Source organism: Hibiscus syriacus, unplaced genomic scaffold, assembly GCF_006381635.1.
Source record: "Hibiscus syriacus cultivar Baekdansim isolate YM2019G1 unplaced genomic scaffold, ASM638163v2 tig00111633_pilon, whole genome shotgun sequence".
Classification (NCBI taxonomy): domain Eukaryota; kingdom Viridiplantae; phylum Streptophyta; class Magnoliopsida; order Malvales; family Malvaceae; genus Hibiscus; species Hibiscus syriacus.
In genome coordinates, this window is record NW_024063139.1 from 104,093 (window position 1) to 129,340 (window position 25,248).

At 34.9% G+C, this 25,248-nt stretch overlaps 3 protein-coding genes, 1 long non-coding RNA gene and 1 pseudogene across 6 annotated transcripts; 2 read left to right on the forward strand and 3 right to left on the reverse strand.

The window, feature by feature from the left end:
- Positions 1 to 3,431: 3,431 nt before the first annotated feature.
- LOC120166249 (protein WVD2-like 5) lies at positions 3,432 to 5,985 on the forward strand. The gene is made up of 9 exons (XM_039175552.1): positions 3,432 to 3,490; positions 3,571 to 3,813; positions 3,907 to 3,951; positions 4,111 to 4,179; positions 4,329 to 4,428; positions 4,523 to 4,582; positions 5,004 to 5,015; positions 5,090 to 5,200; positions 5,505 to 5,985. Exons 2-9 carry the CDS (start codon positions 3,788 to 3,790, stop codon positions 5,850 to 5,852), a joined length of 771 nt encoding a protein of 256 aa, XP_039031483.1. The 5' UTR covers positions 3,432 to 3,490; positions 3,571 to 3,787; the 3' UTR covers positions 5,853 to 5,985.
- Positions 5,986 to 6,454: 469 nt separating this feature from the next.
- Positions 6,455 to 9,588, reverse strand: LOC120166248 (annotated as a pseudogene).
- Positions 9,589 to 13,093: 3,505 nt separating this feature from the next.
- Positions 13,094 to 17,660, reverse strand: LOC120166250. Of its 3 annotated transcripts, XM_039175556.1 has the most exons (5): positions 17,430 to 17,653; positions 16,250 to 16,461; positions 16,009 to 16,096; positions 13,395 to 13,473; positions 13,094 to 13,301 (listed from the first exon to the last, which is right to left on the reverse strand). In XM_039175556.1, the coding sequence occupies exons 1-5, from the start codon at positions 17,441 to 17,443 to the stop codon at positions 13,248 to 13,250; spliced, it is 447 nt and encodes a 148-aa protein (XP_039031487.1). In that variant the 5' UTR covers positions 17,444 to 17,653; the 3' UTR covers positions 13,094 to 13,247. The 3 variants fall into 3 exon arrangements, with proteins under 3 accessions (XP_039031487.1, XP_039031485.1, XP_039031484.1); XM_039175554.1 differs by having other exon boundaries at positions 13,094 to 13,467; positions 17,430 to 17,660; XM_039175553.1 differs by having other exon boundaries at positions 13,094 to 13,473; positions 17,430 to 17,657.
- Positions 17,661 to 18,523: 863 nt separating this feature from the next.
- Positions 18,524 to 23,806, reverse strand: LOC120166253 (RNA-dependent RNA polymerase 6-like). The gene is made up of 4 exons (XM_039175557.1): positions 23,528 to 23,806; positions 21,804 to 23,136; positions 20,274 to 21,724; positions 18,524 to 19,636 (listed from the first exon to the last, which is right to left on the reverse strand). Exons 2-4 carry the CDS (start codon positions 23,077 to 23,079, stop codon positions 18,761 to 18,763), a joined length of 3,603 nt encoding a protein of 1,200 aa, XP_039031488.1. The 5' UTR covers positions 23,080 to 23,136; positions 23,528 to 23,806; the 3' UTR covers positions 18,524 to 18,760.
- Positions 21,626 to 21,872, forward strand: LOC120166254. Its single transcript, XR_005519906.1, has 2 exons — positions 21,626 to 21,689; positions 21,769 to 21,872. It is a non-coding gene; the product is annotated as an uncharacterized LOC120166254 (long non-coding RNA).
- Positions 23,807 to 25,248: the final 1,442 nt, after the last annotated feature.

Here is a 25,248-nt window from a genome sequence, read left to right on the forward strand (position 1 = left end):
GTGAAATTTGAAGTTTAGTACTTGATTAGTCTAGAGTTCGAATTAATGGCACAAAACTTCCAAATATTATGAATTTTCCACAAGAACTTTACGATTTCCTACTTTAATCTGAATTTTAGAATTAATATATTAAAAGTAAAATTTAAACCCACAAATTCTTTGGCATATATGATTCTCTTATTAGTACTCAATTTTAACATGGTCAATTAAAAATTATTTTTTAATGAAAAAAAGGTCTTAAATTTTAACATGTTCAATCCCCGAGCAGTCTATAATTCACTTTACAAATTGTTTTCAATTCAATATGAATTTCACAACTATATATTAAAATAAAATTTAAACCCAACAAATTCTCTTAATATCTTTTACTTGGCCAACGTATATTATTATTTTATTAACAATCGACTTTGACATGATCAACGAAAGATTACTTTTAACGGTAAAAAAGATCTTAAACATGCATATACATATTAAAACATTTATTAATCAAAACAACCTTAAATGTATGTATAAGTATAAATATATGGAACACACTAAATAAAAAAACATTTGAAAAATCATCACTAACAATATTTCAAATGAGTGGTATATCTAAGATGTCATTAAAAATTTGCCTCACAAATCCTTTATGTTATTTCTTTGCATTAAAAATAAGTGAAATAATCTCATGATGTCTTTTACCATCGTAGTATAAAATAAAAGAGGTTGTGATAAGTAATTATTTTCGTCATGTTAAAATTATTTTTCGTGACAATAAAAAAACATCACCTTTTCTGTCTTATAAAATATGACGAATCAATTTGTCACGAATAAAATTTATCAGTGACAAATTTACAACATCAGTAATTAAAATCAAATCGTCATTATAATAAATCGTCACTAATACTGTAATTTCGTTGGGGACAATTTTATAATGTCACTATTTTATCTAAACGTCATTAAAAGTATTCCCTCCAAATTATTTTATAGGAAAATTTTAGCTCAAAACATATAGTGACTAAAATCGGTAACCATTTTCAATATTATCATAAAGGATATACCATAAATCACTAAAAGTGCAAAAATAAAAAAACGTCATGTTTATAGTATTTTTGTGACGTTATACGCAGTGTCATATAAGTTGTGTCTAAGATTTACGACTCAACTAACCTTTTTAAATTGGAGAGCAAATGAATTGAAATGTTAAGACCTTTTCATGTAGAAATTTTTTGAAAAACTAATAGGTATAAATGAATGTATACAACTTTAAATAAAAAGTTAAATTTATTCACTAAGTGATATGACTTAATATCAATAGGTCTATTCACCAAGTGGTATGACTTATAGCTTACTAAATTACATCAATACTATTCAACTAATCTATTATTTTTCTAACAAGGAATTTAGGTGAGTTTAGGGGCCACAATGGTTGTGACAGGACCACCCGACAAGGGATGGTCAGCTAGTTTTGGGGGTTTTGAAATTTTTGGGGGGTTTATGATATTTTTAAAAATATATAAGGTCTTTTTAAAAAAAATATATAAATATGATCTGTGTTAGACAACATATCATTTTAACAGTTGTTACGGTGTAGACACTTAAAAGTATAACGTGAGAAACGTTAAGTGCTTTTGTGCAAAAAATTATTTCAACGTCTAAAATTAACTTTAGGTATGACTTGGACACTTATTTTTACATTATTTGACTTCTTAAAAGTCAAAACATTAAAACTTTGACCTTAATTATTTTAAATTTTTTGAACAATTAAATTTTATCAAATATATATTTAGAAACTATTTGATTGAAGATTTTTAAAATATATTTTTTCATATTTTTAAAATAATAAATCTTAAATAATGATAGTCAAAGTTAAAATAATTGATAAAAATGAATAAATTTAATGGAACAGAGGGAGTATATACTATACACTCTTAGGGCTACTTTGGTGTAGATTTTGAAAAATGACTTTTTAAAAACGTTGTAGAAACGAACTTTTAAAAATATTGTACAAAAGTGCAATTTAAAATTTAATTGTTTGGGATTATTGTTAAAAAGTGAGCTCGAAAAAATAAAATGTTCATTATAAACATTATGTTGTAAATTAAGATTATAGTATATAAATTATATTTACACTTATATATGAATCATATCAATTTAAACTATAATAAATTCAAAAAAACTATTATTATATATGAATTATATCAATTTAAATTATAATAAAAAATATAAAAATACAAATATATTTTATATAACTCACTAATAATATTTTAATATATAAATCATAAATTTTATTTATTTTTAAATAATTAAAATAAATTATTAAAAGTAATAAATTACTTCTTTAAGAACGTTGATATTAAATTATTAAAATAAAATGTAAATACATAATTAAATGGAGTTCATGCATAGTAAGGGTAAAATTATAATTTACTTCCAAATGCAAAGTTAAAAATTAAAAAAGCTAAAAAAATCATAGCTTTTGCGGTTGGTTTGAAACCATCTTTTCTACCACTATTTTATTTTTATTTTTTTACCAATTTTACATTGATTTTGCGGTAAAAATAAATTTTTTTAACTAAAAGTGCTTAATCTACTTAGTTTAAGTAAATGGAGAACCAATTTGAAGATGTTCGTGCATATATATTGAATTAGTTCAAGTAGCATTGATGGTGGGAGCTTTGAGAATTTTTAGCCATGAATGATACATTTTGTTAAATTGGGTTTAGTTGGGTTCGAGACCAATGTGTTTAATTGGGTTCAGTCCTTTAGAATTCATAATTTTTGATTTTGACCCCAAATTGGGGTTTATGTTGTGAATTGAAGGTTTAGAATAGTATAGGGTTCGATTCAGCTACTTATGTACGATGGCCGACGATGAGGTTTAAGGATTTGGAGAGGATGACTAGTTGAAGAAGTTGAGAGGAAAGGAGGATTTTTTTTTTGGGGAAACTAGGGTTACAAAATGAAAGAAAACAAAAAAATGTAGGATTTATACAAAGAGTTAAGGGCTTAATTTCTGTTAGGTCCCTATACTTTCTGCATGTTTTTATAAGTTGCTCTATTCTTTGCTTTTTTTCTATTAAATTTTTTCAAATTTTATGCAGTGTTTCCATTATTTTATGTTTTGGTCATTTTTTACTTTCTTGCTGAATTTGGCAATGTTTTTTCTTGTTTTATTTTATTTCATTCAATGCTTTATTTACAATTTCGAATTTATCTTTTTATTTTATTGCGTTTCAATCTCTGTTCTAACAAAATTATTAATTTATAATTCAATAACCTCTAACTTACTAATTCCCAAGTTACTAACCTTCTAATTTACTAACCCCTTACCACTAACTTGCTAATTCGAATCATTTGACGACCTTGTGGTGAGCTGTTCTAGGCGGAAATATCCATGAAACATTTAAGACTTATTTGCAGAATGAAATGGATGACAAACCGAGCAAGCTAAAGAAGGGTCGAATGACTATGTGGAAAGCAGTGGATTGATTGATTGATTGATTCTAAGGTAGTAGGTCTTACATTCTGTTTGTCTTTTAGTAATTACCATTAGACTAATTTCATGTGCATGATTGTCTTTCTTGGTAGGAAGGGCAAGCCGAAGATAAATTGAAGCAATCCAAACCTCATAAGATTCAAGGCAAGACCAAGACTGAGAAGCCCTCTGATCCTAAAAATGTTTCTCCAGCTTTGGTGAAGAAAAGTAAAGATGAAAAGATTGCTAAGGAAAGGTTGACAGCTCCTAATGGTGGTTCTGTTGCTGCAAATTCTCGTATGAAACAGCCTCTTAAAAGTAGATCATTGAATGAAAGACAAGCTAACGGATCCCAGGTTGGGGTTTAGTGGTTTACAATGATAATACAACTTATTTATTTTTCTGCGTTTCTGATTATTTATTTTCCTTCCTCTGTGTGCTTACAACAGCATCCTGGAAAACCTGATGCAGCCTTCTCTGAAGGCAATAGATACGTACGATTACTTTTGTTTGAATTCCTTTTCTTTCTTCATGCAACCATCTACCATTCTTATTGATTATGTAAACCGAGAGAGGAGCTTTTTATCTTCCCTTAGACATGATAAAAGAAATTTTCTCCTGCATTTTCACAACTGTTCTACCATTTATTACAGGGAGAAACCCAAGTTAAAGCCTCTGAAGAAAGAACCTCCAAATAAAGCTGAAGGAGACACTGAGTTATCGTATCCTTGTCTGTTTTAACATTTTGTTATTACGTCTGGTACTACATGTTGAAATGGGTCACGCTTTGAGTTTTCTTTCCAATGTTGTCTATAAGTTTTCTTTTTTTATTTCATTGGCATGTTTCTGTTTATCCTTAATTGCTTCATTGAAGCCCCACAGCAGCTGATGATAAAGCTCATAAGATCGGTACTCTACCAAATTATGGTTTCAGTTTCAAGTGTGGCGAACGGACTGAAAAAAGAAAAGAGGTTGGTGCTTTATATGATATTCCCCAGATTTTACATTTTCTAATCTTGCAGCAATTTTACTTGACTTTTCAGTCTTCGCCATTCTGTTGCACAGTTTTACTATAAACTTGAGGAAAAGATTCATGCAATGGAAGTAGAAAAGAGCAACTTTCAGGCCAAGCAGGACGGAGCTTAGTGAGGAGCTTCGGACCTTGTTAAAATTTGAATATTTAATATAATTTTGGACTAATAGTATTTTGTTTTATGTAAAAATAAATATTAAAATTAAAAAAAATTATTAAATATTTAATCAAATAACGACTGAATTAAAGAAGGATAACTTAGTGTTCTCAGAATTTTTGGTCGAATAACAATTTAGGGTACAAAGACTTCAACTATTTAACAATGAATGTTCATACATCTATATGTGCAGTGCTCGAACTCGAGACCTTGAGGATAACAACAATCTCTTAATCACTAAGGTCATTTAGTTCGTGTTAAATTTTGAATTTAAATACCTAAAAGTCTTTATATTTTTCTTAAATAGTCCAATATTTCGACCCTTGTCAATATTTAGTCTTAGCTCCGTCCTTTAGGCCAAGTCTAAGGTGTTATTCTGTGAATACGGTGGCTTATGGTCTTGAATCATTTCTTTTTATAATGATATCTAACTTTTCTGTAGGAAACTCAAGAGGCTGAGATTAAGATGTTTAGGAAGATTTTGAACTTTAAAGCAACTCCGATGCCAAGCTTCTATCAGGAACCTCCACCTCCGACGTTGGAATTAAAGAAGGTTAGTTGAATGTGCTGCTGGTATAGATAGAAGGCTCGATGGTTCTTTGGGTATATAAATTTTGCATAGACAGATTCGTCTTTGTATTTTAATTTTAACTCCCAATGACATGCTTATTTGTATTCTCCTTTTCTTTTTCCTTTCTTGAGTGTGTATAAATGCATTATTTTATGTTCCATTATATATTTTGTGCACGTGACCATAGAAAGTTTTCATTACTCTTCTTTCTTTATCTGCTGCTATATGGCCATGGTGAATTTCTCACGATTTACAACATTAATGTTTTTCTGTTACTTGGGTGCAGATACCAACTACAAGAGCTAAATCTCCAAAGCTTGGTCGGATAAAAAGTTCCTCTACTTCAGAAATTGATGGTAACAGCAATAACGTTCACCAATCAGGCCGGCTAAGTTTGGATGAGAAAGCATCTCAGAGGATATCTGCCGAAGTAATTTCTCATGTTAATGCAAAGAAGCCACAGAGGAAATCACTTCCCAAACTGCCTTCTCAGAAGTTTACTTTGTCCAGTGCAAAGAATGAAGATCCGAAGCATCCTATCAGGAAAAGGCGACTGAATCAGAAGCAACAACCGAGGGAAAGAAAGCCTCAACTAAAGAAACAAACGAGGAGAACACCACATCATCTGATTTGACAAATGAGGAATTATCTCCAGTCCAACAGCCGGAGGCAGTGTCGACTGCTGATTCAGGTGGAAGTCGGCCTGAGAAGGATCGAGGGCCGATGATTGGAGAGCAAGGGCAGCTGGGTTTGGAATAAGAACCAATTGCAGTGGAGAATTAAGCATAACAGTGTTTACAGTACTGTATGTCAATCATTTACAAAAGTCGGCCTAAGTTGTGTTGTTTTAAGGATGGCTTGCTGAGTTTCTAAAGTTGTTTGCTGTTGGTGTCATAGATAATCAATGATCAAACCTGCTAAGTAATTGTGAATTCCTACATTGTGTAACTTGCTCTGTTTATCCTATGAAAGTACTTCATATTTGTTGATTATTTAAAGACTTCCATTGCAATCCAAAGTCGATCTCATATAATTAGAATGGTGAAAGATTGTTGACTAAGAAAGGTAATGTTTCCACTTTATTTGATACCTCCCAACAACTCTAGATTTTTTCTCATTTTCTTTTGTTGAATGCAGCCAAGTGATCCACAAATAATCAACCCATACCCACCTCAATCAACAGTTCCAAACAGCACATCTTCCATGAATCATATCAAATCAAACTTGCAATCATTCTACATCAAAGTTTGATCATCTTTTATTTATCATATAGTGGAAACAGAAACATAGACGGTGATTTCCAATGGCGGATTCAACATTTCATTACATGGTTTGAGAGGTTGAAGACTACAACAGTTCAAAGGCAAATGAAGCAAGTAAAAGTGGGGTTCTGGTAAAAAAGAGAGGAAAAAACAACTCCCAAGAGTTGTCACGGCAGATTATCTACATTGCTGCCATGGCCAAAACCCAATTAGAGCTAGACACTTAACTTTGAACTGTCGAAGGCAACCATGACTACAGTGACTACAAGAATTCGAATCTGCCATCAAGGAAGACTCGGTAAAACCAACAATGAACAAACTATAGTACTAAAATCCAGAACCCAGTAACTGTGTTGTAAGGGGAATCTGGCCATTGAGAAACCGACACCGTCAATATCCAGTAACGGATCTCCATAAAAGAATACCTGCAAAAAATGGGGGAGAATGGCCATGTTCCCTGTAAAAAAGGGACAGAGCTCTGGAAGATATAGGACCCACGACTGATGGACCCAAAAACTAAACGATATGTGGCAACTCACAGAGGGTATATTCATAGGCTTCTTGATTGATCAAACCTTGTTTTGTCGATAAATCGATACTCGGCAGTACGCGGAGGTGCCTACATACGTCAAGTTCAGAAAAGGATGTCGCACCTCCATAGCTGCTCTACGAGTAGGTCAACTGCACTGTTACTGATTGCCTTGCAGTGCTGTAGGTTTAAACCCACGAGGGTCTCACCCAATTTTCCAAGTGAAGGCAAGCTTCTGTCGGAGACCTTAGATCAACCAGACACAGAAAGGATCTGCAGATTGATCCGATTAGAACGAGCCAGAGATGCAATTCCGGAATCAGTGATACCACACCCGGAGACATCAAGGTCATTGAGCAATTGACAGTTATCTGCAATCGCACCCAAACTAGCATCGCTGATCTTACAACCATCAAGATTCAGCATTTCTAAAGTCCAACCATGCAAATCAGCCATGATACAGACAACTTTGTCACTCAAATTCACACAACCGTTGAGATTAACCTTCGCCAAACCACCCTCACAACTCTCAAGCAATGGAAGAAACCCAGCATCTGTTATTCCATGAAGCCCACTCAACTCCACATGCTGCAGTTGAGGGCACAACTTCCCTAATGCAACCAAGCTGGAATCACCAAAACCAGGGCAGCTGCGGACCGAAAGTGATCGAAGGGATTTGCAAGGGAATACAGGAGGCAATCCCAGGTTTAGGTCCTTGATACCCAAGCAGTTCACGAGGGATAGCGCCTTCAACTTTGCACCACAGTTGAGGAGAAAACCAAAAAGCCCAAATTGGGTGACCCTGTCGCACTCCTCTAGTTGCAAACTCTCTAGTGAACTAGCTGTTTTGGCAAAAGACACCAACCCATTATCAGACAACAAAGCACATTTTTGGAGGCATAACTGTTTCAAATTCGGGCAACCCTTAGCGACAGCCTCAAGTCCCAAATCTGTTACACCACGGCAGGATGTAACCACGAAAGATTTCAACTTCAATAGCCCATGACCATAACCCATTACCCAGAAGCCCTTTTTACTCACATTCGGAAGGCTGGTGAGAGAAAGATCAGTCACTGCTTTGCCATAGTGTCCAATAACAGCAAGAGAGACATCGGTAATGTTCAAGAACTGGAGCTTTACTTTTGTGAGGGTACATGAGGCTGAAGACAACATGCTTGCAATTCCCTGATCTCCAACAAGGGGGCAGTATTTTTATTGAAATAGACTTTAGATTTGGACAGCTGCGTGCTACAGCTTGGAGACATTCATTTCCGATGTTTGCACAACCTTCAATGGTCAGATCCATCAAAGTAGGACAGCTCTTAGCAAGGGCGAGCAAAGACTTATCGGTAATTGCAGGACAGTGGCAAAAGTCAAGCTTCTCTAGCTGGTGACATCCATCAGCAATCTCACACAGACCTTCATCTACAACATAAGACAAATTCCACAATGAAAGAACCCTTAGAGAAGGGCATCCACGGGAAATGGCCCTTAGTCCAATGCTAAGTGTGGAATTGCTTCCTCGAATAAAAAGCTTGCCCAATCCACCACGACTAGAAGTTCCGACAGCAATAGCAGCAAGTCTAACATCTGTTGCTTTCTTCCCTTCCAAACTCCTAGAGAGGTATCCATCACCCTCAACATCCTCATCTTCAACCTCAGACACAACACCACCCTTGTTGTCATTGATTTCATCTCTGCAGATGTTGCATACCAGATTAAGCCAACGCTTGGAAACACAGGCGCAGGAACTCCTCTCTCGGCCTCCAGGTAATCGTCTGAAGATTTCGAATAAGCATTCATCAGGGAGAATCTCGATAGATGGCTTCTTCTGCTCGAACCTTTCTCCAGAGAAAACAATGGGGGCACTGATGCGGGACCTCTTTTGATGAGGAAAATATACATCCGCTTGATGTCCAATAGAGAAAAAGAGACTTGACTCCTTGGGGTTCGGGTAAACTGACCCCCCAGGGAAAAAATTATCAATTCCTGGTAACCAAGATTAAAACCCTTGATGAGAACAGAGCAATTTACCACCCTACTATAGAAAAACCAGATAAAAAACTTGACAGATATTTCAGATTAGACAGAAGTTGTTCTATATATTTTCGACCACATGCAGCTATCAAAACCACATCTCTACAAGTATCATGCCCAACGAACATAAAAGGGTATTAATCATCCATTAAATAGCCCCAAAATCTATAAACTTTGTTCACATAAAAGGGTATAACATTTTCGTATCCAATCCATACACCAAATTCATCATAAACGAAAATCAAAGTTACCCAGAAAAGAAAAAAGCTAAAAACTAGCAAGGGGAACAGCTTACCGTTACAAGAAAATATCTTTGACATGTGTACAGCTGAAAAAACCCAGGGAGGTCAAATCCGCACTGATCACAGCCCAAAAACCCTCCAAAGAGAACAAAAAAGAGAGACCCAACAAAGAAGAAAGTCGAAACTACAAGTATTGTAGCTTGAAAACAGGAATGCATGGGAAAGATTGGAGCTAGAAGGACATGGATAACCCCATCAGATAGGGCAAAAAGGTGAGAGAATAGAAAAAGATGGAGACATAGGGGAAACGGGGTGGGTTTTATTATGAGAGGAGAGGCACGTGACAATACGGGAAATGAGGCGCTTAATATACTATTAAAAAAGACGGTACGAATTTTATTATTGTTGTGCATAATAAAATTAGTAAAATTTATTAAAAATATTATTATATATATTGATTTTGTTATTATTTTAATAATTTATCTGATTTTTTAATAAAATTTGTAAAAATATTGTCGGTTTTTTTATTTTTTTATTAATTTTGTTATTGTTGGGTATTATATCAGAAATGTTAAAAAATATTGATGTTTTAGGTAGAAATAATAATATTTTAGGTAATTTTTATCAGTTTTGTTATTCCCAACAATAACAAAACCGGTAAAAATAGACTTTTTTAATGACAAAATTAGTAAACACAAATATTTGTTTCCAACATTTTGTCCAGTATGATTCTCAAACATAAAGTTTCTAAAACAGTTTCGATACATTTATTGTAAGTATCGATCATTAAAACATCGAAACCAATTATTATAAAGAGTATCGATTTAATGAGAGAATATGTAAACATATGTGTCGATACATTTTCTAAAAGTATCGACCCAAAAATATCGAAATCGATAATTATAATGTAATAGGTATAAATATACTGATTTTATGATAGAATAGGTCAACATAATGTATCGACACAAATTTAAAAAGTGTCGATACATTTTGTCCAGAATGAATGTCAAACGAGGTGCACGAATAAAGTGTCTATGCATTTATTAAAAGTATCGATCCCAAAAACATCGAAACCGATAATTACAATGTAATAGGTAAATTTACAATGTATCCGGTAGAAATATACCGGTTTTATGAGAAAATAGGTCTACATAATGTATTTGACACGTTTTAAATTTGTATCAATACTTTTTTCCAGAATGAATGCCCAACGAGATACACGCATAAAGTGTCGATATATTTAAAATTGTATCTATCCCAAAAACATCGAAACTGATAATTATAATGTAATAGGTAAATTTATAATGTTACCGGTATAAATATACCGGTTTAGTTAGAAAATAAGTCAATATAAGCGCTACTTATTACATTATATAAGAACTACCTAATATGTTATTGTACTTGATAATATTTCCGGATATATACCTATTTAATTATATAAGCGCTACCTATTATATTATATAAGTGCTACATAATATGTTATTGTACTTGATAATATTTTCGGTTAAATATTTATTTTATTATATAAGAGTTACCTATTATATTATATAAGTGTTACTTAATACATTATTATATTTAATAATATTTCCGATTAAATGATATAATATAATCTATATAAATTTTAATCAGTTACTTATTTAACAAATTACGCTGTTTTTTAATTTTTTTAATGCCGTACATCACAACTTCCCGTGACAATACACGAGAGAAAACCAAATGCAATGTATTTGACCAAAAAAATTTGGGGTTTTGTCCTTGTTAGGATTCTCAGTCTTCTCCCCCACATTTCCAATACCGCTTACCGCTGTTTGCCGTTGAATGTTTTGCATTTTTCTTTCTTTCGTTATCCACAAGTGTTTGATCATATTAAGGGTCAATTACAAATTTCATCATAAATTTTACTCTATTCTATTTTGCTCACTAAATTTTATAATTTTTTAATTTCATAACTAAATGATGCCGTTTTAAAAAAGTAAAATTTTTACCAAACTAATGTCGTTTTGCATCTATATAAAATCTCATTTATAACGCCGTTAATGAGAAAACGATTGCATGACAAAAAGACTCAACTTATTAAATTTAGTGAAGAAATTGAAAAAAATTAAATTATAATAGATGAAATAAGAAAGAAAAAATTCAATTACTAAATTTGTAATTTATGCTATATTTAATTTTGCAAGTATATTCTGTGTTGTAATAAGCTACATTCATTGCCAACCTCACAATCTTCATTTGCCCAACTTGGTATATATATTACGTGTAAGGATTGATAAATTTTAGGTGCTTCAACTAAATTTTTAATTGATTTTTTTGTGTTTAAAGAATTTTTTTGTTAAAGTTAGATATCTAATATTTTCTCTATCATACTTTTAGGTGTTTATCATTAAAAAATTATTAAGTGACATAATGTATATTTAAATTTAAAAAATATTATATTTATTTTTAAAAGAATTTAAAATATAAGCGTGACAAGTGTCACTTAACGAGTTTTTTTTAAATACCTAAAAATATAACGGAGAAAATATTATATAATCATTTTTAAGGAAAAATTATTTAGACACCAAAAGTCAATTTGAGGTAAAGTTTAGACATATAGAGTATAATGATTAATATCCAGCTTGGTATTCTATACGTATCTAGGACGGACGGATCCGGTCGTATATAGCATGTCCCATGTACCATGAAAAGAAGGAATAATATCCATAATTTGAATTGTTTGAATCTTGAGATTCCAATATTAATACTTTCCTTATAACTTTATCTTGCGAAATCCATATCTTCCATTGAAGGAGCTGAGCAATTCTTTTCCAATTTAACTCAAATTATTAATAACATTAACTATTCTCATTACATAAATATACTCTTTTTGACCAACATGGATATGGCTTCTTTCATTTTTGATGTTGTCCAAAGCTCTCCACTTAAAAAACGTGCAGATACATACATTTTTCTAACAAACATATGTATATAATATGCAAGAATCTCTAGCGTAGCAAGATAGAGATTCTTGTTATCATATATTTAGAAATTCACAAATGATATATGCCACAATATCAGTGTAGGAGAAATTTGTTGCATTAATAAAAATATAAGTTTAATTTTTAAAGTTATTTATTTTTATTAGAAAGATGCCATTTTGATAAATTTAATAGGAGAAAAAAATGTTAGTTTTGGTATTATCTCATAAAAAAAATGCCATCTTTCATTTCTGGTCAAATCTGATGAAGCTTCTAAATGCTGACTCATTTCAAGCTTCAATTATTACCGCTTTTACTTATCTTAGTATTAGCTACAATCATTAAAGCATGTATAATCATGTGAACCATATAACATAATTCATGACATGGTGGTCCATTTCATTAGTCGTTAGTCCAATTTGCTTTTGTTGGATTGTTCCTACTTGCACGATCACCTGGCTACCAAGAAATTTCCTATAGCTTCCAAAAATGATGAAAAACTCGTCGAGTTGGATCATAATACTGTTTAAGTTCTAGAATTCGTATTCAACCGAATCCTTTATGGGCATTCCCCCCCCCTTAGTCCAATTTGCTTTTGTTGGATTGTTCCTACTTGCACGATCACCTGGCTACCAAGAAATTTCCTATAGCTTCCAAAAATGATGAAAAACTCGTCGAGTTGGATCATAATACTGTTTAAGTTCTAGAATTCGTATTCAACCGAATCCTTTATGGGCATTCCCCCCCCCCCCCCCCCCCAAAAAAAACATGTATATGCATTCACGAATGGCTGTTTGTAATCACCAAGAAAAGGGTTCAAGAAACTGGAATATTGCATTTTCTTTTCATTTTGGATAATTAATGTTGCATTTTCAATCCAAAGGATTTGTAAACTACAATACATTGATATACAGACGAAGGATCCAACAGAGAAGAGGATGGTGCAATCGACAATCTCGACATATTCCCGTGTTTTCTAGCTTTAATTTAGCATCATCCTGCTCAGTCATATAAGCCCTCTTGCTCCCAAACCTCGTCTAGGAAATCCACCAATTCCTGCCAGTGAGCCCAAACAAGAATTGGAGTAACTATACAAGGATGAATCATGGTTTTTAATCCGAAACCATTCGGTTGGCAGCGTAAGCTTACAGACAGGGGAACTGGATGAGAGAATGGCTTAGTATTCGCATGTAAACTATGATAGAGTACATTCCAATTGCAACTGCAACTTCAACAAGTAAACAAGAAACTCGATAAGGTCTTAAACGAAAAGATGAAAATGGTTGAAACAAGTTAAACTTGACTTAATGATTGTTATTTTCTACTTTTTTTTTATATAGAAAATTAGACCTCATTAAAAACCCCGTTTTTCACCCTCCATGTTGTGCAAGTAACATGAAGGACGAAAAAGGAGAAAAGAGTGCCCAAAATATATTAGATGAAACAAATAGAACAACAAAAGCAGACCAAAGCGTATGTAAACACAACAGCTAAGCATAAGAAATAAAACTCCTACACCTCAACCCAAACAAACATACGCCATAACATCACCCTATCCCATCTTTAGCTAGTTTGTCAGCTTCCCAATTTGCAGCCCTCAAAATATGCTTGAAAATGATATCCTTCCCTGACAAAAGGGAGACAATATCCTTCACCAATACTTGAAACATAGGAGTGCATAACCTCGGATTCAAGATCCACTTCAGAGCAGTGCTTGAATCTGATTCAAGAATAGTCCTCTGAAAAATAACAGAGTTTAAATCATCTGGTAGACATAACCCTCTCTTAATCGCCAATAATTCAGCCAAGATAGGAGGACCACCCCCAATACTCTCAGAAAACCAATGAAGCAACACCCCTTTGCTGTCCCGGATCAGACCACCAATAACTCCCTTATCCCAGCCCTTACCCATCGCTCCATCAACATTAAGCTTTAAAAAACCATCCGGAGGAGGAACTCAGCAAATTGATTTAGGAATACCATTTCCTTGTCTACCCACTAAATCAGCAAGTTTTAAATCGCCCACAAGTGAATCTAAAGGGATATTCACAACCTTGTGCTTAACAACAAACCAAGAAGCTATTCTAAAACGAACAATAAAGAACAGTCTCACCACATCTAGCTTTCCTTTCTGAAAACTACCTCGTTTCTACATTTCCACACTGACCACATCAACGCCCTTGGAATAAATTTCCATATCAAAGACTTCGGAAGTAAATCATTCCACAAATTAAAAAAGCCGATGATATTTCTAGGGATCACGAAAGACAAATTCCAACAATTCAAGAATCTAGACCACAGACTCCAGGCGACCTCACAATGCAAGAATAGATGCGAGACTGATTCCATTTCTTGACCACACAATGAACATAAAGAATCGACTATCCCTGCCACACCACGCTTCAGTAACTCCACCTTAACCACCACTCGCTGATGAGCAACTTGCCAAAAAAATGACTCCACCCGAGGAGGAGCTATCCCAACCCAAATATGCCTCTCCCATATCTCCTCCTGCTGAGTACCATCTTGATCGAGGAAAAAGCTCATGCAAGATTTAGCTGAAAAACAACTTTCTCCATTCCCTGACCAAATCCAACAATCATCTACACATGGCGTAATAGGAAAATTGTTCAATAAGGACAGCAACTGTAGCAGCTGTTCAACCTCCCAATCTGCCAAATTCCTCTTCATTTGAATGTCCCACTCCCAGCCAACGCCATTATTGACCCTAAACTCCATTACTTTCCCCAACTTGTTGCTCGAGAGAACATAAAGTCTAGGAAACCTTATTTTCAAAGGTACATCACCCAACCAAACATCATTTCAGAACTGCACAGAGTTCCCCTTCCCTGTCTTCACACGCATATTCTTCCTAATACAATCCCCAAATCCATCAGCTATAAAGAAATTCTTCACCACACCTCTCCAAATCCATGATGCACGGGTTGGCCACGAATTCCCCAACATTATACAATTCGGTTCCATGTCATACACACCACATACCACCCTCTTCCACCAAGACTCTTTCTCAGATGCAAACTTCCAAACCCATTTCCCCAATAAGGCCCTGTTCAAAAGAGATAAGTTCGGGACCCCTAGACCCCATCCTTTTTGGTTTACTAACTGAATTCCACTTTAACCAGTGGATACATTTTTTATCCGCCGCTCCCCCAACAGAAATGAAGCCATTATGGAATTCAATTTCTTTAACACAGAAGCTGGAATTTTGAAAATTGAAAGAAAATTAACGGGGAGCGAGCACAGAACTGATTTAACCAACACCACCCTTCCAGCAAGCGACAGGGAATTAGACATCCAACCACTTAACTTAACATGGAACCTCTTAACAATTGGATCCCACATGGCAGCCGAATTCCTCTTGTACCCCAAGGGTAATCCTAAATAATCAGATGGAAGACAACCTACCGAACATCCAATGTCATTAGCCCAAGAAGCTACCACCCCATCCTCAACATTGATGCCATAAATTCTGCTCTTAGCTAGGTTTAGCTTCAACCCCACCATTAACTCATATATTAATAGCACTCTTCTAACATTCCTCAAATCACGAGAAGAGCCTTTACTTAAAATAATAAGATCATCCGCAAATTGCAAATGCGAAAGTTTAAATGCCCCATCTTGGGCACCTAAATCAAAACCTGAAAACAGTCCCATGTCAACTGCTTTAGTTAGCAGTAGATGCAGTAACTCGCCAGCCAAATTAAACAACAGTGGCGATAACGAACAAGGAAATTTTCTAACCTTAACGGGGATTCTCGACATTGTACATGCTTCTCACACTTTTTATTTCCAAGCCATTGTTGCCTTGTTTGGTTCCAGAGATGAAGGCCTGCAAAAACAAATTGTCATCAAGAAGTTTTACCACCAATACTATTTTCGAGAGTATTAAAACCTTACAACAGGACATGAGAATAAATGAAAGAACGGGATGCTAATTGGCTCTATTTAGTAGCATAGATAAAGTTAACACATCTGAACTTGCCATGATTTACAAATTCAGAAGGATGGCTAGTGCTGCCAGAAAGGTCAAGGGAATGACTCAGTATGCTGATTGACGAAATGCTTCTTTGGGACCCAAGTGCACCATGTTCGATTTCACATGTGCTGCTACTCCATAAATCTTCAGAAAAGCTCCTCCCTCTCCAGTCTTGAATCATTACACTCTTAGATGGCTCGAAGCATCCAAAACAACCTCTGATATGTTACAAACCAGGATTAACCACACATAAAACCGGTGTATTAACTATAAAAACTGAATCCTGGATCTAGCATATAGAAAGCAAAGCCATCAACTTCACAACTATACATTGGAAATAAGCATATGAAATTAAACTTCAACTTCGAAATGTCTGATTTTGAACATAATCAAAGAGGAGTGGCATTTGAAACATTGGGACTTGGCATTCGTTTTTATCAACAAAAATATCAACATATAAATGCAAGGCAGGTAAATTATGAGCGCTTTTACCCATAGCTTAATTGCAGAAAATTTATGAGCCCTTTCAATCTCCAATCCAAACTCCATTATAGCTCCACCAATCAGAGTGTAAGAGCATGTAAATAAGCTCCAAGAAAAAACAATAAATGAACAAGGTTTCTTCCCAGAGCTAAGCTAATAAATAACACCTATGATCAAGATATCAAAACAAAGACCCTTGCATCATACAACCAGAAACCCAGAACTCAAAGCAAAGAATGCCCCAAATCGAAGAATCTCAGATGCTCTCAGCCCTTCCCTCTGAACATATCTTATAGCTTTAGTACAAGTAAGCACCAAGAAATAACCCCAAAATTCAATAGTAACAATAGCAAACTTAAAGCTACACATAACAAAGCATCAAAACTCTATTCTTATAACTAAAGAAGGCTAAGAATCAAATGGTTAACATGATAACAGCATGAAAAAGAAGAGAAGAAGAAAACCGACCCCAGGCAGCCAAAAAGGGCAGAGATCCAAGGTGGAAGATGAACGGAATCGCATCTAAAATCCCCAAAGAAAAAAAAAACCCAATTGCAGAAAGGAAAAGACTCAAAATTCCCGAGACAAGTTAATAGCTTTCCTCCGAACTCTTTTCTTTTCAACTGTTTCGCCTGGGATTTTTCGCAGAAATGTAGGAAGAAACAAAGGGTAAAGGGTTTACTTTCAGGAATGAAATAAATACCTTGAAAGCGTCATATTTGGAGATGAGGTTGGATCATTTTATAACAAAGTTAAACTTTATTCCTGGAAAGAGATTGATTTTGGCCTTCCTCTGGTCACTGAATCGACCAAAGGGACCTCCCTTTCCGTTTTCTAACTTAATCCGTTTTCAAGTTGTTATTGAATTGTTTGAGGGAAAATGAAGAATGAAGATTAAAGAAGAGGAAGCGGATTAGATTAGATAAGATCAGTTAAAGAAATGTGGGGCTCAGTCGCTCAGATAACAATTGGGGATTGATCCATTTAGACCCTAATATATATATATAGTTGAATTGCGAGTTCGATTGAAAGAAGTTAACCTTTCCGTTATATTTTCAGACATTGCCTTCTCATTGTATCTCAAAAGCCCCAAGGATTGTATATGTATTAGCTGACTACTGTTCTTCTAATTATAAGATTTTTTCAATATTTTAGTTATAAAAATATATAAAATAATTATTGTATTTTTTATTAATCTAAGATAAATATAAAACAATATATGGTAAAAATAATACTTAACCGTTTAATATTGAACACTCACACCCTTAATATTTATAGTGCTCAAAATTAAGAGTTAACACATTAGTAGAGATGCACATAGCCGGATTTAAATCCGATCCGGATCGGATAAAAATCGATTCAATTTTTTCACCAAGCCAAAAAACTGGTTTATAAAAAAACCGATTCGGATCATAACCGGTTTGGAGAGCCGGATGATGTAACCGGTGTAACCGGTTTCGGTTTGAAAAAAACCGATTTTTTAGAAAAACCGATTTTTAATCCGGTAAAAAATCTGGTCATCCAATTTTTTAAACCCCTGACCGGATTTTTTTCCGGATAAAAAATCAGTTTTTTATCCGGTTTTTTTCAAACCGGTTTTTAATCCGGTAAAAAATCCGATTGTCCAATTTTTTCCCAAACCGGTTATCCTATCCGGTTTTAAAATATCCGATCCGGTTTTAAAAAAAAACAATTTTTCCCAAATCCGGTTTCGGATATTTTGTGCGCAAAATCGGATATTCGGATTTTTTGTGCACCTCTACACATTAGTAGTACTCGAGCCACTGTTAATGCCAATTCAGGACTATCCAAAATCACATGCTATTTTTCACTTAGGTCTATATAAGCAACGCAAGAAAATTCGACAACATGATTACATAAGCAAACTTCCAAACAAACCATGGTGGAATCAACTAGGCCATAGAAACGATAAGTAACAGTTCAGCAGAAAGAAACTACACAAGTAGTAGAACAATGGTAGAGTGGCCTTGCCAACTAGAATTGTGATCCAGCAAAAGTCATTGCCAAATGCAGTCAGATTCGATCAGCCAGGTACCTTACTAGAGAGTTTACAGGCTTAGCAAAGTCGACATTTTGGGTCTCATGGACCCTACACTTTATTCGAGCAAGGTAATCAGCTGCAATCCAAGCGAAGCTCAACATCACCATGCCGACAGCACCATTGGACTCCTGCAACTCTAATGTCCTTTTCACCCATTTTGGATGGTAAGTGACCTGGTACCATGCGGACGCCTTTCTTTCATACAAGTCATTCTTTTCATCCTCATTAAGCTGCTCAAAATCTGAGTCCATATCCTCAAAAATCTGCCTGAATTCTTTCCTCAAGGCACCGTAAGAATGATTGAGCTTCTCCTTTAAATCCCCTAACTTTCGACTGGAGTATTTAGGCATGGACCAGATCTGCCCGGTTACAACCTCTTCTTCCCTCTTCACTTTGTATTGTCCAAGGAGTCCGATCAGTTGCCCATCGTAGGAGCACTTCTTAACCCATGCATCAGCAATGTAGTCAGCAGATCCTGTAACCTCAAGATCTGCATCATCATAATTGATGTCACTAGCATCAAGTTTTGGTTCAGAAGATTCAGAGATTTCATCATATGCATCTTTGACATTACGATATAGTCTTCCCAGAATTTTGCTTGATTTGTATGATTGATATTCTTCTTTACCCATAAAATCTGGATAGGATTTTGGCTTTAGTTGAGCAGGCATTGACACAATCTTCCCAGTTTTAGGAAAATCAACAGCTGTAGCCGCTAACTCTGCAAGCCGTGTGCATTTCTCATCTAGAGCACCATATTCACTAAGGTCGGCATGAACCACATGTGCATTGCAAATACTCCCCAGGTTCTCGTTCACCATGTTTTTTGCAAAAAAATCTACTATGTCCTGCAGAGGAAACGTGAAAGAAAACAGTCATGAGATTTTGTCTTTCACCTACTTGGAACTCGAAATAGTTCATTCATCAAATTACAAATCCTAAACTATCCTGCCTAATTTGATATATTTTACACAAGAATATTATCTACTTTATTCTGACAGTTCCGCTCTAGGTTCTCCCATTTGAAGATTTTATCTTTTACGCACTGAAATTCCAAATATTCATCATGAATTCATGATACAAATACAAAACAATTGACTTGCTTTTGTACCATATTACGCTTCGGAATTACTCGTGTCATCACCACATTTTTTGCTGATATCTCTGATGAAAATTATAGTAACAGAATTTACCAATAACAAAATATACCATTTTAAAAACAGTCAGTGCCTTCCTCCAAATAGATAACGGCCTAACAATATATTTAAGTACTCAACCGTGTTTGTCTATGATTGAAACGTTCCTTTTGATACCAGCTTTCAAGCAGAGCATACTGGAAATCAATATGTGTTGTAGTAGAAAAGTGAGGATTTTATTCAGGAAACAGAATGTATATCAAGAATGGGTATAATCAGAGAAAAAAATTATGGAAAGCAAAGGTCCAGTAAAGTTAGGTGATATTAAATAAACACAACATTTAGTTACCTTATGGTTGACTGGTCGTTGCAATAATTTAGGCTCACCAGGGTCATATTGCATGGGTGGCCAGCTCTTCTTCCTAGGGGGGATAAGAAGTTCCTCCCAAGTGACAAAATAAAGGTCCCCGTCAAGATCACTTCCAGAAGCTTCATTTGTATGGGGTCTCTCACCCTTTTGAGGGAAAACCAGACAATCATACAAATGGTGTAAGCCAGGGGCATCAACTGCTTCTAGAATCCTTACATCCCCAGGGTGAAGACATGGATTCTTAGCTATAATCACCAACCCTTTAATTACTTCTAAGTTGTGCTTTGTTTCCGCAAACCTAGAGCCATGTCTCAAGAAGCACTTTTCCAAAGATGGATTTGACACTTGGATAAAGCACTGGCCTTGTTCTAGCACTCCTAGTTCATCCAAGACACCCATCAACCACCTTCCAGAAGGAACAAATATCCTAGCCTTTTCCCTAAGACCACAAAGCTGAGATGCTCTTACACAAGTCAAGATGCCTCGTAAATGAGGCTCCGATTGAGGCTTGAAACCTGCACTCAACATTATTGCCGGAATATTCCCTTGCTCAGGACATGACAAGGTGAGAATCTCAAATGCTGAATCAGTATCCACAAGGATTTTGTTTAATTTAGAAGCCATGGTATTTTGCATTTCCCAAAATACTCCATCTGGTACATCTAGAGTAGAAAGCAATGTAATAATTTGTCTATTAAGGAAGCCAGGCTGAAATCTAGTCCAAGAACAGATTTCGAGTGTTGTGTGATTAGACAGGAACTTATTCATGCTAGGCCGTAAAGAAAGACGGATCCCATCACCTTCTTCGGGCCAACAAGTCACAACCCCTTTACAACCGGCATATCTAATTTGATAGGCACAAGGAGGATCTAGGTCCAACTTCAATTTCTGAGCAACTTCCATTGCAAGATCAGGAGTGATCTTGCCAATTCCATCAGAGAACACATATTGATTCCTCACAATATCTGGAAGATCAGGGTTAACCTCTGTTGGAGGAACTTCCACTGTTGCATATGTTGATGAGAAGCATTGACCCATCCTGGCAGCACATTTAGCAATATTTCGGTTTGTAAACTTCCCCATCCAACCTAAAATTTTAAGCACACTTGTTTTCCCATCTTCAGCAAAAAACCATGCCGAACGGTCTCTCAATTGATTGGCTGAGAAAGCAAGGAAATGGTATTTGCGACCACACAAGTAAAATCCATCAGTAAGAATAGTTTTCACCCTTTTGAACACTCCCGTTTTCTGGGAAAAAAAGGTAGCTGTCACATCCCTTACAATTGGAGCATTATAGTAGGTGAGCACATTTGCATTCATTGTCTGCATGCCTTCATCCATAAATGTGACCCTTAAAAACCGATCAGCTACTTCTTTGTATTTCCTTAGAACCCTGTTTGAAAGCTCAACTTCTGGAAGAAGACAATATGCTTTGGTTGGAGTAATAACCAATCTTCTGATCTCAAAATATCAGAACCCTGTTTGAAAGCTCAACTTCTGGAAGAAGACAATATGCTTTGGTTGGAGTAATAACCAATCTTCTGATCTCAACAATATCATCCAACTGTTTAGGGTTCTCAAAAAGTTTAGGATTGAGCCAACTTTGAACAACTTTCAGCCTCTTACACGCATCATTTACTGGGCGCCTGTCAGAATAGATTTGCCTTAGTGCAGCCACATTTAATTCACTTGATCGGTTTCTCAGTAGGTTAAAAAACTCTTCTGATAACTGATGCTGGTTGAATATGCCTTTGTGCATTACAGCATTCACCAAAAACATTGTTTCAAAGGGAATTCCTTCCTTGTAATCAATATGATAGAATGGTCCTGACATGCATCTCCCGGAACCAGGTTCATCACTGACCCTAAGAGGCCTTCGAAGGTAGTCGACAGCCACTCTTCGCTCTCTAAGAAAATCCATGGCCTTTTTCAGCTTTAAACCATGACGAGGACGAACTTTTACTTTGTATGTATTACAACGACCAAGAGCTCCACTATGGGTGAAATCTGTGGTCCGGATCCACTGATCATCATCATCCAACAGATCCCATGGAACTGTTTCTTCTATCTCATCATCAGCAGTTCTATACCAGACCCAAGGTGAAGAAGCCAGCCGCAAGATCACTACTAAACATGATGTATCCGTGTACTGCTGGATCTCATTTATTTCCCTCACCAAGAACTCTACCTTAAAGTGACATTTTATGACAGCATGCTTGGTTGTGCCTTTAATAGAGAAGGCTGTATCTATTGAGAAACAAAATTTGCAGGTGGAATCAAAAGGATCCACAATAAATTCAACCCCGGAAGGAGGTCCCATCCATCCAACAAAAAACTCATCTTGGCTAGCCATGTTTCCAATCTCCAGGGAGACATCAGGTAACTTAAAGGGTATAGTTTTCCTCCTTCGGCGATTCATGTAATAAGGATTTTCAGGCCCCAAACTAACCTTCAATAGCTGATTGTTGAAGACAAGCTCTGTACGACCAGCGGCATCCACAGCCCAATTTACTGTTAGAGGGGAGGCAAAATGAACAAAGGCATGAGGATCCACCTTCTTATAGTCATCTGTTCTTCGGATTACTGAAGTGTCTGGAATCTCAAAGTCGGGATAAGACTCCGGCGGTGTCCATGAAGTCTTCAATCTACACCTCCAAACAACTCCAACTTCTTTCTCCAAGTACTCCAGCAGATCTTTGGCTCTGACATTACTGTCAAATCCACCAACACTAACTTGTGTCACTTGTGTCACCAGAGTGTCCTTTTCGTTTACTTCGGGCTCCATAGGTTTAAGATAATCAACCACTTCGGATTAATATCAAGCGAATTCTTGAAACGAAATCTAGCACAATATATTCAAGAAAAACGTGATTAATCTAACTTTAAGTTTCTCTTACATACTCTCAACAGCTAGGCAAAATACCGTACCATACTCGGCAACAATTCTGTTTCTATCTATCAGGAAATGAAAATTCAATCTTTCCATCTTCTATTAAAACATATTACATGAAAACAGTGCAACTAAAGGATGAACCAAGTACAGAAAATCAAACATCGAGCAAAAAACATAAATCCAAAAGAAAATTCATCAATATCGACAGTAATGCAATTGATTTTTGAAATACCCAAATCACATTCCCATTTTCTTCCAAATAAAACCTTTTTAACAAAATGTGATCGTTGAAGATAAGAAACAAAACGAAACTAATTTTGAAAAAAGTGCAAGAAAGAACCTGCTTGGAGGAAACTACAGAAGAAACTTTTAACGCGTTCTGCAGAGCAACAGAAGGAGAAATCAAGGTTTTTTTTTGTGGGTTTAGGGGTTGAATTGAGAGTGAAGGAGATGAACCCAAATATAAAGAATTGTGATTTTGGTGTGTGAGTTTCGAAGAAATGAAGTAATCCTGGAGAGAGAGATAACTGACTTCAATTCTTGCCGGAGAAGTTTGCTTCTTGTTTCCCGCTCTTGATTCTCTTTTGTGACGATGAGTTGATGATGATCGACTGTGAATCTGTGATGGACGTTTCAATATTAATCTCGGGAATCAGACAATACAATCCCATATTCAACTACTACTAATAATTATTGGATAAATTATGTGTTTAATAACTAAATTAATATTTTTGATTCATTTAGTATTTAAATTTTTGATTTTTCAAAAGCATACCTTTTAGTATTATGTCGTTAAAAATTTTATTTTAGTACTGGTTCAAAAATTTCACGTTAAGTTTTGAAAAAATTGAAAGTTTAAGTATTAAAACATACAAAATTTGATAATTCAGATACTAAATGCGTTAAATTTTTAACTGCATGTACTAAAATAAAATAAAAACTAAATGTTAAATATGATTTTAAGAAAATTAAAAGTCTAAATACTAAAACATAATAAAACTAATAAATTAAATATTAAATATGTAGTTTACCCATAACTATAATTCTATTAATTACAATATTAATTACAATATTATAATCTAAATATAAACTATTTAAAAATACAATATTAATTACATTATTTTTTATAATCTTATTTTTAATTATAATTAGATCAAATGCTAATCCCTAAATTTTAAAATCCTATTTTTCATAACTTTGAAGCTCCTATAGTCGTCGCTGTCGGTATCATCTATCATCGGCGATTAAGTCTTTCTCATTAATCCCTCCTGACGTGGTTTTCATTCATCGTTCGTTTGCACAAACAATCCATTAAGGTAAGTTATATTAATTTTATTTTGTTTTAGACTTGGGCGTTCGCCCAAGTTGTCACTTGCGAGTGGGGCCTCACTAGCTGTCGCGCCTTCACCGATAGTAGTTGTGGATGCCGGTGTGAAACTGTCACCATCTCATCATCTTTCTCTAATCCCTTAATTCATAAACCTAACCCTAATTTTCTAATTAGTCTAATTATAAAACCATAATTCCCAAATTAAGTACCATAATTCTCATATTAGAACCCCAATTAGAACAATTGAACCCTAATTTCTACGTTATAACCGCATTTTTGAAATCCAATTCTGAATTTCCAATTTGAATCCCGTCGGTCGTACCGATACCTTAGCTCATATGTACTGATACACAGACATTCGAGTATCGGTACTAGCTGCATACCGATATTGTAATTGTATATTGTTATTAATTTCATATTTGTGTACCGATACACTAATAGAGTGTATCGGTATGATATGCTTGACTTGTACAATTTTGTGTTAATGAAATTATCATATCATTCACCATTTTAATAATGTTTCTTTTGTTTATATTTTTTAAAATATATATTTTTCGAGATGGTTGATAATGAATATACCAAAATTCAAATTACAGAGTTAATCAGGATGAAGATAGATAAAATCAGGATAAAGATGAATACAATAGTGAATTAGAGTTTGCCGACATTATTGTTGATCACAATTTTCTCGAAAAGTTTTTTAGATGTGTAACTCTATAAACGAGTTATTA